The 18,635-nt window shown below is 42.5% G+C and overlaps 1 protein-coding gene across 1 annotated transcript; it reads right to left on the reverse strand.

Annotated features, from left to right (window-relative positions):
- Positions 1–4,214: 4,214 nt before the first annotated feature.
- On the reverse strand, positions 4,215–15,147 carry LOC109616848 (bifunctional protein GlmU). Its single transcript, XM_020056035.3, has 3 exons — positions 15,003–15,147; positions 6,225–6,410; positions 4,215–5,253 (listed from the first exon to the last, which is right to left on the reverse strand). The coding sequence occupies exons 1-3, from the start codon at positions 15,003–15,005 to the stop codon at positions 5,002–5,004; spliced, it is 441 nt and encodes a 146-aa protein (XP_019911594.1). The 5' UTR covers positions 15,006–15,147; the 3' UTR covers positions 4,215–5,001.
- Positions 15,148–18,635: the final 3,488 nt, after the last annotated feature.

Consider the following 18,635-nt stretch of genomic DNA (forward strand, 5'->3'; position numbering starts at 1 on the left):
AACCTTGAACACGATCAACTCTCTCATACGGTATACATGTCCCAAATGCTACCCTGTTCTCTACAAAGTGCAATATATATTTTTAAACCATGCCCAATATGTCTCTGGTCAGTAGTGCCCAGTCGGTAATAGGACGCCATTTCAAACGCAGTCAGTATTTGTCAAGCGTGGTCAGAATGTTCTAAAACAATTCAAGCACAATAGGAGTCTTTTAGCTACGGAAAATGTCCCCCACAAAATTCATCCAGAAGATTCAAATAATACCCCAGGAAGAGTGCCCGCTGATTTTGGCAACTGTTTTTGAGAATCTTTCTAAAATACGGAAATACTACCACGTGATTCCTGATTGGGTTTTACAAAATAAGCCTTTTATTCGTTGTTGAATTTAATTAAAAATGTAATCAGTAGATTACTGACTCTAATCCCAGCTAATGCAAACCCTCTTAACACTTTGTACCTATTAACTACTGTCATCATTATAGAGTAGGAGATGGTGAGTTTATCTCATCAACGCTGATATGGCAGGTCATTCAATTGGTTTACGCCACAATCCGATGTACACTGTTGAAAGATTAGCAGCCCATGAATCTGATTATGTCCACCTATCAGGCCACAGCAGCAGGTATCATCTTTGGGGGTTAGTGACCTCTTCTGTGTGTGTGAGAGAGAGAGAGATAGAGAGGTATAGAGAGAGAGAGGGGTGAATGAATGAGTGTGACAGTAAAAACTGAAGATGACTAGCTGGCAGTGGCAATTGCTGAGGATTACTGATATCCGCATTACGCACTGTGAAGCCCTATTTTCATACATTACTTCCCGAATCACAGGACTTGCGTATAACAATAAAGGGTGAAAAACGACAAGCACGAGCTCTCTCCATCTTTCTCTCGGTCTCTCTGTTTCACATACACTCAGAGCAAGTCACGGAGGGCACTGAAACCGACATAACAGATCTGCGGAAACACCTAAGGCAGATCAACTCGCAGCAATACATGCAGAGAACCGAAACCGTTCTTAGATCTCAGATCCACCAATGGTACCTCTTTCAAATCCAGAAACATCAATTTGGGATCAGTGTGCTTGCTGGCTCATTTGTCACAAAAGAGGACTTTGAGCTGCTTAGCGGTGTGTGTAGTTAAAACATTTTCAGGGGGCATGAGGGCAGGCCACCAACGCATTCAGCCGCCATGCTGTTTAAACTAATCAAAACAAAAGCACAAAGATACAGTCGGCAGGAGCTCTCTGGTTCCCTCGACCGCTGGCTTGATGTGCTCCTCCCCTGTGGGCATCTTTGCTGCGTGCTGTTGGCCTGAAACCACCACAGTTACAGTAAGAGTCAGACTAAATAGTGTTGGTAACAGAAAAAACCTCTGTTTATCCCCTCTCCCTTAGGAAATATCAGTAGCCTAACCGTTTTATTCATGTTGGATCTGACTCATGCGTATTGCAGTGAAATTACTTCTAATATTCATTGCAGAAAATATTTGTCAGTCAAAATATTATTAACGAATAAAACAAATGATATTAAATAAGTAAATATCAATGTAAATTAATATTTAAGAACATCATGAGGACAAACCACAAAAAAATACTATATCAGTGGTGACTCCACAAAAATGGCAGAGCACATAAAAAAAGGTATTAACCAGTGACTTCTCTGGTGTGGAAAAAAAAAGAAAATAGAAAATGCGATGTTTAGTGACAGGATTAGCATTCCACCCTAAAGCAGGGGTTGTTGTGTGGGGGAGAGGGGGTTGGGGGGTGGGGGGGCAATGTCGGAGAGGGGCGCGTGGCCACTCCTGCGTGGCCGTTTAGAGCTGAAAGCACCGGGAGCACCGCGGTAAGTGATGCTCCGACGCGTTTCGATGGGCACTTAGAGGCTCAGCCTCTCTTCCGCACACTGGGAAAATGTGTCTGTAGTGCTGTCCAATGAGCGAGTGTGTGTGTGCGTCCGTCCGTGTGTGCGAGTGTGTTTGTGTGCGTGTGTGTGTCCTCCCGGTCAATGTCAACGAGCTACACCTACCGCCGTGCGCTCCGTCGAGGCACTCTACTGGCCGTCCTGCACACTCCTATTCTCACCCTAGCGCCGTGTAAACTCTGCAGTGTTGTCTGTTGTCCTCGTTGCGGTTTCCCTGGTGATAAAAATACATTAAAAATAAAGGGGTTAACGAGCGGTTGTTGTTCCACTGTTACGTCTACCGCTTCTGCCTTCAGACTGTTGAAACCCTCCCTAGGAAAAGGGTGAATCCTCCACGGTGCCCTACCCTAAACTAGAAGCTGTGGGCCTGGGTCCGAAGTAGGGCACAACATAGGGAATACCCGAGGTGCCATTTGCGAGGCACCTTAGCCTTATCTTTCTCCACCAGCCTACCAAGGCTTTGTGGTGACTCAGGAGCAGAGGCCCACACAAAGGCTATATAATCCATCATTATATTCCCAGGTTTGTATTCCTGATTAACTTTGGTGTGCGATCAACCAAGATAACACCTGTTATCACCACGCGGTCCTGGAGGCCCACCCCTTTCGATATTTGCCAGCATGCGCATGAGCAGGAAGGGATAGATTGCTGGTCTTACTTTAGCTCAGCAGTTAGCCGTTACTTCTCTACAGAACGGTATGATGCTGCATTTGAAAACCTTCAGGGAACAACTTTCTTAATACTTCTTTAAACTTGTCCAACCCATACAGGTGCACTTAGAATGTTAGACAAACAGGAAATAAACATAGTAACTATGTCAACTATGTATGAAACAGACTATAGATAACATATTCTAACCTTAATTTTAAACCCTATTCTAACCCTAGACACACACAAACAGTCACATATTTTAGGAGTATTTATCCTTGCAGGGTCAGAAAAAATTATTCCCAATCCTATTTTTCCCACACCTAACCAAAAACCTATCCTTAACACTAATCTTAACCACTAAACCAATCAAAAATTCTAACCCGATTTCTAACCTCCACCATAAAAAAATTCTGTTCACATTTTCAGTGTTTTAATACCCTTTTGGGGATCCCCCCCCCCCCAAATCAGGATAGCAAAATGCGAATACACCCCCACACACACACCTCCTCCAAAACAACCCAGAGTAAAGACACCAGTCCCTGTCTGGCTTGTCCCCCCAACAGCCACAACATGGGGCCCAATTAAAGCACACAGATCTATGTGAGGTCCGCTCCATCAAAAGGTTGTTGCCACTCCCCGTACCCTCCCACATACAGCCATGTTTCTCCCTCCCTCAGTCCCCTCAGACAGCCCTGCTCAGGGCTCCTTTCTTCAGCCAGGCGGCTGTGGCTGTGCTGAGGTCACGGCTAATCCTGGGGGAGTTCCCACATTGTGTCTGAGCAAACCAGGGGGTCAGAGCCGTTCAAAAGACGGGGTTTAGTTAAACATCTATTAGCAGAACACTGGCCAGGGCCCCTAGAGATGCTCCTATTGGTCGGAGCTGCTCATCAGCACTCAGGGTTGGGAGGGTTTCTGTTGGAAACGGTTTCACTCACAGCTGTTCAGTGTTACATCATTAGTCATCTGCTCCATAGAAAGTGCTACCGTACAAAAGCGCTCTATGGGCAGTATTTGGGGGTGGCATCAGTTCACATTAGCAGAGGGGAGGTGGAAGAAAAGAATATCTATTTAATTACTTTGAAATGGCTGTGTTGTCCTATCCTTTTCAAAACCTCCCAGTGACAAAGGGCCAAGCCCGATGTCTCTGTGTGGAAACTTGAAGAGACAACAAGGACAGGTTTGTCAGTTGGCTCTCTGTCAGCTGTTTACATATGCCAGAAACATCCTTATGGAATTGTCTGATCTATCCATTGATTACAATATGTTACAATATGGATAACATATCTAGTTATATTACATTACAATATGGATATTGTATCTACAGTAATATTACATTAGAATGTGGATAATGTATCTACAGTAATATTACATTAGCAAATGTATTATGTATCTACAGTAATATTACATTACAACATGAATAATGTATCTACAATGGTATAACATTACAATACAGATAATGTATCTACAGTAATCTTACATTACAACCAGGTTATAATGTAATAATGATGCTTCCTAGCTTTTCAATTTGCATATCACAAACAGAGGCAAAAAAACAACCAGAAAACCATTTCACATTAAAAACCCTTTATCAATAAGAACCAATCAACAGTCAGGCACGGTGGTGTTACTGTGAGGATTTTGGGGAACTTTGACTACTTCCTCATTAAAGGAACCATGAATTCTGCTCTATATCAAAGAATTCCAGAGGATTCAAGCCATCTGTGAGTGGAGCAAGCAAATCTACACCAGAGGGGTTGGAAAGTTGAAATGGCCTAGTCAAGGCACCGACCTGAGCCTAACTGTGATATTGGCATAGGAAAACCCACAGATATCAGTGATTTACAGCAGTTCTGTGTGAAACCAAGCAGCTTAGCACACTGCATCCCACAGACGGTCAGCCCAGAGCCAGTCAGGGTCGGTCCTGGTCTGCCCCTGGATAGGAGAACAGACGCGCCTGGAAGTGGTGTTGGACAGTAAAGGGGGACACTGTCCTGTCTAGGGGAGCATCTTTGTGGGATGTTAAACGGGTGTCCTGACTCTCTGGTCACTAAAGATCCCAGGTGTAATTCCCCAAATTGTCCATCCAAGTGACCTCTGGTTGGCTTGCATTGATGTGTCATTGAGCATACAGAAACAGGCCCATTACCTTTCAACACAGCAGATCATTGGGTCTTGCATTTTCATTAAATAACACAAGTCTACAAATGTTCCCACAAGTTTCCTTTATTTAATATTGTTTTGGTTGAAGATCTGATTGCATGTAAAAAAATAAAAAAATTAAACAAGACAGCAAATCCTTTATCACTACACCAGTACCTCGGCAGACCCACTGTAATTAAACCCGGCATATTCTCCTAAACTTCACAATACATCCGTATTGAAATGTTAGTTTAGTATAAAGCTCAAAGGCTTACTCCAAATTTGGACTTCTATTAGTCCTTTTTGGAGCGGGATTGAATGACCAGCTCATGGAAGCCTGTGCTGTGGTCCATATGTCTCTCAAACAGCAACTCTGTGGCTTCGCCGATGACCACCTCAGCCGTGGTAAACACCTCCAGGCCCCCCATTACGTGCCCCCCCACCGTCTTCCCCTCCTTGTCCGCCAGGCAGATGTGGAGGTGAGCATCCTTGTTCAGCGTGCCCACCAGGGACACGATCTCAAAGTGCTCATCTAGATGAATCACCTGGAAACAGGATGGATGAAAACACCATGTAGGGTTTTAGTAGTAGTGGTAGTACTTGTAGTAGTAATGCTAGTAATGGTGGCAATAGTGGTAGTATTTTCTAGTAGTTGTAGTAGCAGTAGTCAGAGTAGCATTAGTCCTGGTAGTAGTAGTGGTATTAGTAGTAGAAGAAGAAGCAGTTGTACTAGTGGTGGTGGTATAGTGGTGCTATTAAAAGGTTTTATCTAACCAGCCAGTCATACTGAGGTCACAGGACCTCTTTCCCAAGGCATGCTTTAGAGTTACTGTAATCTATGGCCTACTACTATAGAGAAGTATGTAGTATTACACTGCTTTAGGATTACTGTAATCTATGGTCTACTTCTATAGTGAAGTATGTAGTTTTACACTGCTTTATAGGGTAACTGTAAACTATGGTCCACTTCTATAGTGAAGTATGTAGTATTACACTGCTTTAGGGTACTGTAATCTACGGTCTACTTCTATAGTGAAGTATGTAGTATTACACTGCTTTAGGGTAACTGTAAACTATGGTTTACTACTGTAGTAAAATATGTAGTATTGCACAGCTTTACAGTTACTGTAAGCTAAGCTGTATAACAGTATGTAGTATAACACTGTTTAGGGTTACTCTAAGCTTATCTCTAGTTCCGTATGTAGTATTACACTGCATGACTCTACTTGCGGGGTAGATGACATAGCATTGTGTGGGTTTGTCATTCCTTCCTCTCTGACGTTTTGCCAGACATCCCAGTAACCACTCAGTCCCACACTAAACCCCTTCAATTCTGTGGAGGCACTTGCAAGACGTCCCAAGTGGCACCCTGTTCTGTAAACAGTGCACTACGTCTGACCAACGCCATGCGGACGTAGTGTGCCAAAAGTAAGAGAGTGTCATTTTTCTTTTTCTCCATTCACTTCACACAGAGAGGCGTGACGGACGGACGCCAGGGAACGCCGCCACACAGTACCTCATTGGTATTCCCAGCCGTGGTGTGTGCCAGTCGGAGCGTTGCCTTGGTTACACTGCCCACACAGGTGACAATAAACGGCGCTCTGAGGTTCCGCTCCTCCACAAACGCCTGCAGGGAGCCCAGCAGCTCCTGTCCCGGCCCCAGGCGGACCGCGTGGACCCTGAAGGCCGAGCCAGCCGACGCCTAAACGGAGGACAGCGCGGGGTGAGACGTGAAGGAGCCTTGAGGGGGACTCTAAAGTAGAAGGCCGAGATAAGAATTGGCAGTGGAGTTTTTCGTTTTCAAAACCCAATTCCCAGTAATTTGTCCATTTCTCAGTTAATTCTCTGGCCTGGTTGTTGGCCCGTGTTTCACTAAGGGCACATTTGAAAGTCACAAGGTCTGTGCCGTCCTGGGTCTCTGGCCAGTGTAGCATTGTCAAGCACTAAAACTGTGTTTACCCCTCACCCCTGGCAACACATCGCTTCTCTCCCTCCAAAACAGCTTCCCATTGGTCCAAGCCTGGCTTGATCCAACAATGTTTATCTGAGTCACTGAGCCCTGGAAGTACATTAATCACAGCTCATGTGTTCCGTAAAGGATACGGGCTGGGGGGGGGGGTGGCGAGGGGTGAGGGGTAAGGCGTAAGACTGGAGGGGCACACTCACCAAGGCGGTGGTCCATTCAGGTCCTTAACAGGATCATTACGGTTAACTAAATACCAGCCTGAACCCGTGACCTGCCGTATAGACATGTGGGCCTCCCGCTGGTGTATGCAAATGAGTTTACCGCCACATTAGCGTTCTCACAAAAGTGTTTCCAAGGCGCGTCCTCCTTTTCTCTGCATTCGTTATGCTGTTTTCAGCAAGCCCAACTGAGTGTAAATTAGAGTGAACCAAATCAAGATGTCCCTTCAGGCTACCAAGTTCTAGCCTCGTTTACAAACAGCTTTATCTTATGATTCGGAATATAGTTATAACAACATTCAAAACTGCCAACTTAATAGATTCACAGTAAAGCTGTATTTGCATGGAACAGTATGCCGAAATCCTTTTTTTTTTTTACTATGATGGCAATGTTTTTCCCGCTGCTGTCATCCACTCCTAGCCATCCCGAACGTGCAAGGTGGTCCCTTTTTGAATAATGGCACAGCAAGTTATAGGATTTTAGAATCCCTCTTATCTTAACCTTATATTGTTCAAGATAGTCCATTGAAAAAGAAGCCTTTTTAGTTCCAGCTAGAACCCTCACGCTTTCCATGAAGAACCCTCTGTAATAACGTTACTACATGGAATCCCAAAAAGCTCTACCTGGCACCAGAAGGGTTTTGACCTAGAACCGAAAAAGGGTTAGTCAAAGGGATCCGCCGCAGGGACAGGCAAGAACCCTTTTTTCTGAGAGTGTAATACAAAATTGTAAGCATGTATACATTCCACTTTAGTCCAGGACTAAGAGCCTCCTTTGCCCTGGGCTAATGTGTATCTTACCCTGTGGTTAAGATAGCCCAGGGCTAAGAGGAGTGCAGTGGGTAAAGGCCTAAAGTGTAGGTCAACCCATAAACCAGAACAGTGAGGACCACCTGGCAAGCAGCCCATTTCAATAGAGAGGAATCTCTGTCTCTCCATATCCTTCGTTCCAAACACCAGGGGTGGGGGCCTGGATTAGTGGACAAGAATAACAGGAGAAACATTTCCTTTACTGGTGCTGACATAACCATCTGTGTGATTTAACATCTTTGCCCAACCATAACCTAAGAGTGATTCCAGTGTTACTACCACAGTGATTCCAGTGTTACTACCACAGTGATTTCAGTGTTACTACCAGAGTGATTCCAGTGTTACTACCAGAGTGATTCCAGTGTTACTACCACAGTGATTCCAGTGTTACTACCACAGTGATTCCAGTGTTACTACCACAGTGATTCCAGTGTTACGGACATTCCTTTTGCAGGTAAATGAAATTTCAACAATGTTTATCCCCCCCCAATGCACCTGTCTGTCATGCCTCGTGCCTACCACCGCAGCACATCTGGGTAAAAGTGGTTTACCATGCCCTCTCATATGTAATTGCTTCAGTAAACAATCTTAAATCTTTGTGCTAAAGCCTAAAATCTAAACACTGGCATTTTGGAGATCAAGATAATAAATAAGCAGTTTTACGGATGACACATCAAATGGACACACTGTATAATAATAATAAACACACTTGCATAGGCACTGGCGGCCGGACTTGGCATAAGCCTCCCTGCAAGGTTGGTGCCCGAGGCCCCTCCGCTAACCACCCTCAAAATGTATCTCCATCCATTAGTTTATATATATCACTGCCTCCTACGTCAATAGACTGATGGCTGTCTACCTTTAACTATACATATTCAGTACTGGAAAAGAGAGAAGAAAAGTTTAAACTACAAAAGCATAACGGCGTCAGGACAACGAGCAGCGCTATAGACCCTATTGATCATTGTTCAACACCAAGGACAGCGCTATATAGCTCTGCAGTGGGCGGGTGATTAGGAGAAGAAAGACCCAGGCAGTGATGTGTCACGTTGGGAGGGCTGGTCGCTGGTGAAGACGTGCTGCTGCTAGCCACCGGCGGCCTGCAGTGGTTCGTCTGTGGAGGTGCTGATGATAGCTGATCCTCTCTGGCTTGTCTTAATAAGGATGCAATCTTTGGGTGTTTTACCGCGTCATCTATCAAAACGTAACGATTAGCAATTTTGAATGCGGCGTAGTGGCAAAATGCACATAAGATACGCAAAAGCCATTAGTGCCAGATTCAGGGATTTTGAGACTATTTTGCCCCTTAGTCGACTGGAAGGGGGAGGCAGATCTGTAATGTAGCCTACTTCATGGGCTCCATCTACCTGACAGCCGAAATGCAGGGGCTGTCAATGAGCAGGGTTCTCTCGCCCTCAAGGTTTTTTGCTTTTTTGATGTTTTATATAAGCCTAACTAATATATTTCTATGCAGGCCGGGGCCCTTGGTGTGTGTGCCCCCCCCCCCCCAAGGCTTGATTTTCATTAAAGAGGCACTTTGTAGAATCTGGCCTGACTGCAGGATACAATTTCTGAGGGGATTTTTTTTTTATATAAATGTCTAAAATAAATATAATTATTTTTATGAATATCTAATTGATATACCATTTGCAGTGTTTATGGGGAAACAAAACTAGGGGGAGCACAGATTAAATCTGGAGGGGGAATGCCCCCTTTTGTCCCCCCCGCCCGTGGTGCCAGGCCTGCATAGAATCCTGCCTCTAAACAATAATATGACTTGTCTCCCCCTCCTCTTCCCTTACCAGACGAGCCCGGAATAATATTAGCTAGTCCAGGGTGGTTTAGGATGTGTAGGATTTACGGCGAGTATCTAGCAGGGTTGCCATGTCCGCTTATTATAGGCCACTTTGGGAAGGCTGGACAGATTAAAAATTTAGCATACGTTTTTCTGGGTGAAATTTTGTTCACTGCATTTGCCATGGAGGCCAGTATATTATTATGACCTTATATCCAAGCTACGTGTTGTAGTTTTAGAGAAATCGGGGAAAAACAGGCTTTATTTTAGGTGTTTTTTCACCCTGGCTCTTCCTATTAATTGTATTGAGCACTGTGGCACCTACTTAGGTCCAAATCAAAACGAAAAACAAAAAGCCCACTACTGCTATGCATACAGTCCCACTAGTACTGTATGAGGACAGAGGTCATACAAGAAATCATACACTTTTCATTTGAGTTCTTTGTCATCTACAGAAATTTCAGAAATATTCAGGAGTTGTGATTTTTTTAATACTTCCAGGTTACCCAGATGTAATCGCAATTGATATAGTAGCGGGTCGAATGTTTACCACATACGTTTCTTTTTTGTCTGAAGAAGCGATGTTAGGCTAAACATTTTATTGACATATTTGTTGGTGTCATTTTGAGGAAACTGAATTATTAGCACTAACCATACCACAAGAGGCTCAGTGAAGGTTCGATTTAATTCATTTGCTATGGCCTCGCACTAGCTTTACAGCTCAGCCAGCGTTCTTTAACGGTTTTTCAGGCATGGGTGAATGTTAAAAAAAAAATGTATGAAAGATTTCACGATCCAAATCTTTAATTTGGTCATTTTAAGAAGTCAGTGGAAGGGATAGTACTTTAGGATTTAATAATTACTCGTTGTTTTAATATTATGCCAGTCCCGTCTTGGTACCTGCCTGGGCAGCTAAAGTTCCACTTCCTGACATTCATTGTCATTGCCAAAGACAATCACTCATTCGTAAAAAATAATAGTGTAGTTCCAGGGGTGGCCTACATTGTTTACAAGAGGGTTTGTTAGAATACACCCTTCACAAACACAATCAGGGGACTTGCGAATCAAGACAATGATTTTAACCCTGGCTCTGAACCCAACAACGTCCAGTGTCGTCACAGAGAGCAGCGTTAAGCGGAGGTCCCGATGGCTGCATGCTTTTGCACAACGTGGTCTCAGGACACTACGTAGACTATTTTACGAAAATCCATGGCACACAATATCGTATGACATGTGACGTTACTTTAGGTTACATTACAATGCACCACCAAAACGTATGATGCATAACGAAAAAGTAACATATTTTATGAACGCTATTACAACGTATCAAATGTTACGAGCGCTATTAAAACGCGAAATAAAATACGAACGCCAGACAAACGTATGATGTTTTACGAACGCTATGAAAACGTATAAATAATGACAGATTTTCTACAAAATATTCAACCTGTGTTTGGAACCAGCAACATCCAGATGAGAAGACAGTCACACTACCCATTGCCCCACATGGGACATGTAGATTCAGGATGAGTAACAGCAAGACCAAGTTTGCTAGAATACGTTATAAAAGCACGTTATTGTGAAAGTTTGGTTAACGTTAGGCATCACAGCACTGGGGTTAAATTTAGGGTTATGATTCGGGTTAGGATAACAAAGAAAATCACTTCAAATATTTATGTAGTGACACCACCACTTCCCTTCATTATGGGTTACTCGCTGGAGCAGTGGGTAGCGAACCTGTCATGCATTACAAAAGGTCGCCAGTTCGAATGTACTGTCATCTCTTTTTCTTCTTCATTCCGAATCGAACGTCCTTTTACTGAACGTAAATATATCTCACGAAATCCCCTTGCTAAAATGTACGTAAAATAGTCTGCGTAAACCTTCTGAGGCCAGATGTTTTGAAGCACACATTTTCAACCTCTGTGGAGTACCTCTCGGTCATTGTCTCCCGCTAACAACCCACACCTCCTGGCTTAGATCAAAACAGATAAACACTTGTTCGAAGAGTGATCATGACCACCGAAATATCAGGCAATGAGTAAATGTTTTGAGTAGCAGCAGTGTGCTTGCTTATGCAAATATATCTTTTGACAATCACATATTGCAGATTTATTTATGAGAAAACAGTAAATTGGATACAAACAGAAAATGCAACGTCAATTTTCAACAGGCTTCGCCTAATGCACTGTACGACTGTCACAAAAACATATTTTTATCTTCATATCTAAAGCCTATCAGAAGTGGAAGCGCAGCAGCTTTGCTTCGATGCTCACATTACCATTTACTGTAAAGCGTTTGGTGGAACAGTGTTTTAGTGAAAAAATTAAGATTAGCTCCTCTGCTGTTTTTCAAACATAACACTGCAGTGAAATAAGTTTTAGATTGGACATTGGCCAGACATTCGACTACTCAAATTTCAATAACTCTTTATTGAAGCGTTCAATCACCCCAATAGTAAACTCATTGGGATTAAAATTGATTAAAAATTATTTCCCCATGTTTTAACCAAGTAGAACAATTCAGAACCACTGAGAATTAGCCCCGGTGTATCCGAGGTGACCAAGCTTGATGGATGAGATCTCTGGGCTGGTACTGGGCGCGTTCAACTTCTCTACAAAATGCAGTCTTCTTATGACTTCAAGGCTCAATAGCTTCGACAACCAGGGTTCGAATTATGGGGGGATTGGGGGGTATTGACCCCACTAATTAAGACTTGGCCCAGCCCCCCAAAAAAAGAGGTAAAAATCAACAGATTGGGGGACAAAACAATTATATATCGTTCTTAGCTGTAGTCATGAATATTAAAATATATTAAGACATACTTATTCATTCAATATAAGGTTGGCAATACAAAGACATTTTGACTTTATAGCAGAGAGAATTACACAGTGGTGTATTATACTGCCATAGAGTCAAAATTCTCTGTGTATCGCCAACCTTATATTGAATGAATATGCCTTAATAGTTTTGGTTTAGTTTTGGGTGGGGCTTTAATTAATGACACACAAAAGATGCATGTGTGACGTACCGCAAATTCCCGGCAAATTTTGGACAGCTTTTGGGCTGGTAAGATGTGTTGTGATGCTCACTCCCTTCAAGTGAGTCCCTTGGTTAAACACGTTTAAAAGAAATGCATGGATATGTAACAATAGAAAATTGTGTTCCTGGGTGTTGCCATTGGTTATGGTTGGTAAAAACAGACATTACTTCTGTCAAATCTGTCTGAGAGATTTCCGCTCATTTGTATATTCTCTGACTTACCTATGGCTTAGCATTTCAGCCCAGGAGAGTCAAACCAAACCTCTGTGGTAATTTTTTTAAGGTAAGACTGATTTGATAGAATCTATTGCATTAGGCTACTTTGAAGACAAACAAGGCATAGACCACCCAAAAATCAACCCAATTTGTCAGCAGTTTTCTTACCTTGAAAATCGTCTAACAGTCTAAGTAAGGAAACAGCTGACACATTTAGATTGTGGTGGTCTGTGCCTTTAATGTTAGTCAGGCACAGCCCTAGATGCTGTATGGTGGTAACACAACTGCCTACCTCTTTGGCATGTTGATAGTGTCTTTGGTTTTGGTACAGCATTGTGTAGGTCTGTGTTTGGGCGCTGTTGTGTGTGTGTGGATCTGACTTACTGCCAGTTTTGCTCTAGGATACTATGTTGGTGACCCCTGACTACAAAAGTTGTTGTGTGGAACGTGTCCCATGAGCTGATGTAATGGATGGGATTTAACCATCCCCTACAGACATTACATGAAACAAGCAAGATACTGTAAGGATTGTAAGACTTTAGTTCACTGAAGCACTCTTACTCTTACCTCCATGCTTCACGGTTGGGATTGTGTTCTTGGGGTTGTACTCATCCTTCTTCTTCCACCAAACACGGCGAGTGGAGTTTAGCTCTATTTTTGTCTCATCAGACCACATGACCTTCTCCCATTCCTCCTCTGTATCATCCAGATGGTCATTGGCAAACTTTAGACGGGCCTGGACATGCGCTGGCTTGAGCAGGGGGACCTTGCGTGCGCTGCAGGATTTTAATCCATGACGGCATAGTGTGTTACTAATGGTTTTCTTTGAGACTGTGGTCCCAGCTCTCTTCAGGTCATTGACCAGGTCCTGCCGTGTAGTTCTGGGCTGATCCCTCACCTTCCTCATGATCACTGATGCCCCACGAGGTGAGATCTTGCATGGAGCCCCAGACCGAGGGATATTGACCGTCATCTTGAACTTCTTACATTTTCTAATAATTGCGCCAACAGTTGTTGCCTTCTCACCAAGCTGCTTGCCTATTGTCCTGTAGCCCATCCCAGCCTTGTTCAGGTCTACAATTTTATCCATGATCTCCTTACACAGCTCTCTGGTCTTGGCCATTGTGGATTGGTTGGAGTCTGTTTGTTGGATTGAGTGTGCAGACAGGTGTCTTTTATACAGGTAACAAGTTCAAACTTTTGTTTTAGATTCCTTCTCTCACAGTCGAAGTGTACCTATGATAAAAATTACAGACCTCTACATGCTTTGTAAGTAAGAAAACCTGCAAAATCGGCAGTGTATCAAATACTTGTTCTCCCCACTGTACAATTCACACTCTGCTGACAACACCTATACCAGGACTACAACAAGTATATATTGTGAGTCAGGGGAGAATGGAAAGAGATGCACACCTTTTATTTTTTCATATGTTTCAAATTTGAAAATGTGAAAGGTTTGCACTCCACCCTCCTCTGATCAATAATATCTACTTTAAATAGTCATGGCATATGCATATTGTAGGCGCTATTGAAATCACAAAGTTCTGTCAAAATTTGAAATTAAAACATTTGAAAAAAGAAAAGGGGTGCATTGCTCTATGCCCTCCCCTGACTCAGAATTTATACTTTTTATAGTCTTGGCAGAGGTATTGTAGATTGAAGCTTGAAGTTACAAGAAGGCTGCATTTTGAATACAATTTGAACGCGCCCATTACCAGCCTTGAAATGAAACCCACGTGTGTTTTCAGCACCAATACACAACGGCTAATTTCCGTGGCTATGAATTGTTCAGTTTGTTTAAAACATTGTAAGTAAGGGCTGTACAACATCGCGCACACACTTTTTTGTTTTTATCACAGTGAGATTAATATTGGAATGATTGATGAGCTATTGAGATTTGAGTAGTCGAATATCTGGCCAATGTCCAATCTAAAACTAATGGGACAACAAGGAAAAGCGAGAGACCAACCCGGATGTGCCCAATATAATCTGTTCGAGGAAACGGTTCGGAACTAGGTTTTCTTCGTCGCAAAGAATTATTGATTGAAATATTTTACTCATTCTGCCTATTCATCAACTTTAATTGAAGAAAAAAACTAAAAAAAAGTGCGCGTTATTTCCACATTTGGTCTATATTTAAGCTAATATATTGCTCCCGTACAGAGCTGCAATGTTAGCACTAGAAAAATAGCATTTATTCTCCTAAGTCACCGGAAAAGCGCTATGTAATGTTGCAAATCAACTCACCATACTTATTAGGCTAATAAAAGGCTCGTTAAAATCGAACTGGTCTTCTTGATGACAGATTATTACGTACAAACATGGCACCTGATCTGAGGAATCTGAAAGTCAACTTTTCAATAAATTAGTAACTTTTCAATAAATCTGATTCCGGTTCATGAACTTGGCGTAATTCCTAATCCTTTGTTTAACTGAATCTCAGAAACTCATACACGAAATATATTTAAGCCGGCATTATCTTGTATCCTAACGAATGTAAACCTATAATAATACTGAACATTATTTTTCGTTTTCTACGGGAGATAAATGTTGAAGCCATATTCATTGGCTTTTACTGCCACCTGCTGTTGAATTGTTGCGCTTGAAAGTGCGGGCTTCTAGCACGCATTCACCTTATCTAGCATGCATTCAAGAAACACATGAGAGATGTCTGAGAACCGAGGAAGAGGAGGAATACACCGACTGCTGGCTGCCCTTTTTAATGTGGTGTGACCTTCTGGCACCCAGATATTCTGAGAAATCATACAAACGGGAGTGACTCAGAGGGGAAGAGAGGTCCAGCAGCCTTAAGATCAGGCTGTTCATTTACCATCCTCTGAGCACACCTTTCCCTTCAAGCCATGACCTGGTCTTCTCCCTCTGCATTCAGTGACTAGAAATTTATTTAGTTGACCTTTGATGATGTATTGCCTGTTTTTGCCATTACAAAGAAGTCCCATAAATTCTTCTTAAATGAACACTAATTTAGCTGGCTACCTCTCCAACATACACCATACTAAATAACCAGCAAAAGGCCCTTTCTTCACTAGATTTGCCATGGTTTACCCGAAGTCCTCACAAGCATATTGTAATAGATGCATACACACACACACACACACACACACACACACACACACACATTGGTTTATTTACTCTTGTGGGTACCTTAGACCTAACACTAACCTAGAAAGCCATTGTTCCCACTCCCTGATGCTTATCCTAACCTAATCCTAACCTCAACCTCAATAACCTTTATGACTAAACTTAACCAGGCCCTAAAGCCAAACCCTATATCTTACTGTTAATGCCTGAATGAAGATGTAACCATGCTAGAAATTGAATTTCCCTTAGTGGGGACCTGACATAAAGCCTTCTGGGAGTTTGGTTTCCCACATGTACACAATTCTGGAAAAACCCCTTCACACACATTCATTCTGGATAAACCCCCCAACACACATTCATTCTGGATAACCCCCTCCCCCACCAAACACATTCATTCTGGAAAATCCCCCCCACACATTCAACATTCAGTCTGGATAACCCCCCCACACACATTCATTCTGGATAACCCCCCCCCCACACACACACACTCACACAACATACAGTTTGACCTTCCTAAAGGGCATTGATTTAAAAAATGTATTAAGCAGACAAAGGGAGAAAAAATTACCTCTGCCGAGCACAAATTCTTCACTTGATATCGTCTTCACAGTGACTTTGTGTGGACAGTTACTGTGTCCATGAAAGTAAACACCTGCCCTCCAGCCTGCAAAACACATTGTTTTGTTTGAATGGGGAGAAGAATTGGAAAGCGGTTGCACTGCAAGGTACTACTGAGCTGAAGGTTGGAGGTTGATGATTGGTCGTCCTTGGTGCCTATGGAGACTGATGGCAATAACAAATACTTTAAATAGTTTTAGTACAATAGTTGCCACGAATGTACCCCAGCTCAAACGTGTAATACAATGAAAAAACATGTTGGACTATAAATCTATATAGAAATGTGGGCAGGGATTTTATTTTCCTTCTTTTGTGCCTGAAAAAACCCTAATTGCTATGTTTGAAGTCATTGTCTTGCAGTACGATGAAGAGCCTTCAAGTTAGTTCAGATGCATTCGCTTGATGGACTCATTTTAGCAGACTGGATGTTTAGAATGTTTTATGCTGCCACCTTAGGCAGTTAGTGAACAAGTGAACAGCCATACATTCCAAGCCACATCACTTTCACCATATTTAATGGATGAGGTGTCACGCTGAGGACCCTTTTTCTTCTCTACCCACCATCCTTTTTGCCATCACTTTAGTACATGTTAGTCTTTGTCTCATCTGTCCACACACACAACCACGTTTTCCAGAACAATGCAGGCTACTTAAAGCACTCTAACCTGGTCATTCTGTTTTCAATGCTAGTGGTTTGTACCTTGCAGTATAGCCTCAGTTATTCTGCTGATGAAGTCTTCTGCGGATGGCTTACTCATCCATGCGTTCCTTCTGGAGATCTGTTGGTTTTACTAGTGTTTTTCTTCAAGATGGTGAGCCTTCTTTCTCATCCACTGTAAACGTCTTTCCTGGCCTAAAACACTGTGAGTGCTGAGCTCATCATATCGTTTCTTCGTTTTAATACTGTTCTTTTTAGCAACCCTGAGGTTTTGTCTGTGTTTTTCAGTTGATATGTTTTTTTTCCAGGTCTCCTCATAATGGCTCCTTTGACTTCCACTGACACCTTTTTGTTCTACTTGTTGACAGACACCACAAATAGCAGGCAAATGAAAAGCGTAGAATCGTGCAGAAATGGTAAGACAAAACAGGCCTGTCAACTGTCCCAATACCTTAAGTGCCTTGAAATAGAGTGACTATGTTTGTCAATATTTTGTCATTTCTAAATGGTTAAAACCAAAATGTACACCAACACTCTCGATTAAAACCTAAGAAACTATCCTTTAACCTTAGTTTAATAATTCTTATAAATTTTTTTTTTTAAAGTTTTAATGAAAAAATCCAAACATTCTGATTATAGAGCGAAACAAAGAAACAATGCTTTCCTGTTTCAATACTTATGGACGGCATTGACTGTTAATATAGATTTTCCAAGTATATTAAATAATAGCAAAAAACTATAACAATAGCAACAAAAAACATGTAATGGCTCCCCAGGACCAAATCTGATTTAGGAGCCTGGGCTTTGATCAAGTATGTTGTTGGTTGAATCCACTGGGCCATGTTGATTATAACCAAGTTATCTCTGGATGCAGTTGTTTGATGCTGTTTCATTGTTTTCTCAGCAGATGGCACTGTGGTTAAATAAATCAAGCTTTTGCACAGAAAGCAGTACATGAGAATATACACATGGCTGGGTGGTAGCAAAGCGATTCTCTACTAAATCTTAGTAAGAACTTGTGATCAACATGCACAAATAGTTACAGTCCCAAATGGAACCATATCCCTCAAAGGGGTCTGTTTAAAAGAAATTAAATATGTGTATGAAACTGGGCACAATTAATTTTTCTGGTGGGGGTGGGGGGCTTAACTGTTATTGACAGAAACAGGTTAGAAATGCATATTAAGAGTCAGATGGGGTAAATAAAACTCACAAAGTGAATGGCAGAGCGAGAGATCAAACCGCTGCCCTCCAGGGGCCTAGTGAGGTCTGTTGGAGGACCGCTACACTGGCACAGAACTGAATGCTCTTTGGAACGCAGCCCAGGTCCACCCCGGAAATGTCTCCAATATGAAATGCCCTCCTCATGGGCATGGCTGGGTAGCATTGTCTGTAGTGCCACTTGCCAAACGTTGCCAAAAGAGATTTGGCTCTAAGTCATTATCTGTTTGGCTGAGTGCCACTCCAAACAAGTCTTTTGTAAAGGGATAATGCATTGCTAC

Source organism: Esox lucius, chromosome 18 (genome assembly GCF_011004845.1).
Source record: "Esox lucius isolate fEsoLuc1 chromosome 18, fEsoLuc1.pri, whole genome shotgun sequence".
Taxonomy (NCBI): domain Eukaryota; kingdom Metazoa; phylum Chordata; class Actinopteri; order Esociformes; family Esocidae; genus Esox; species Esox lucius.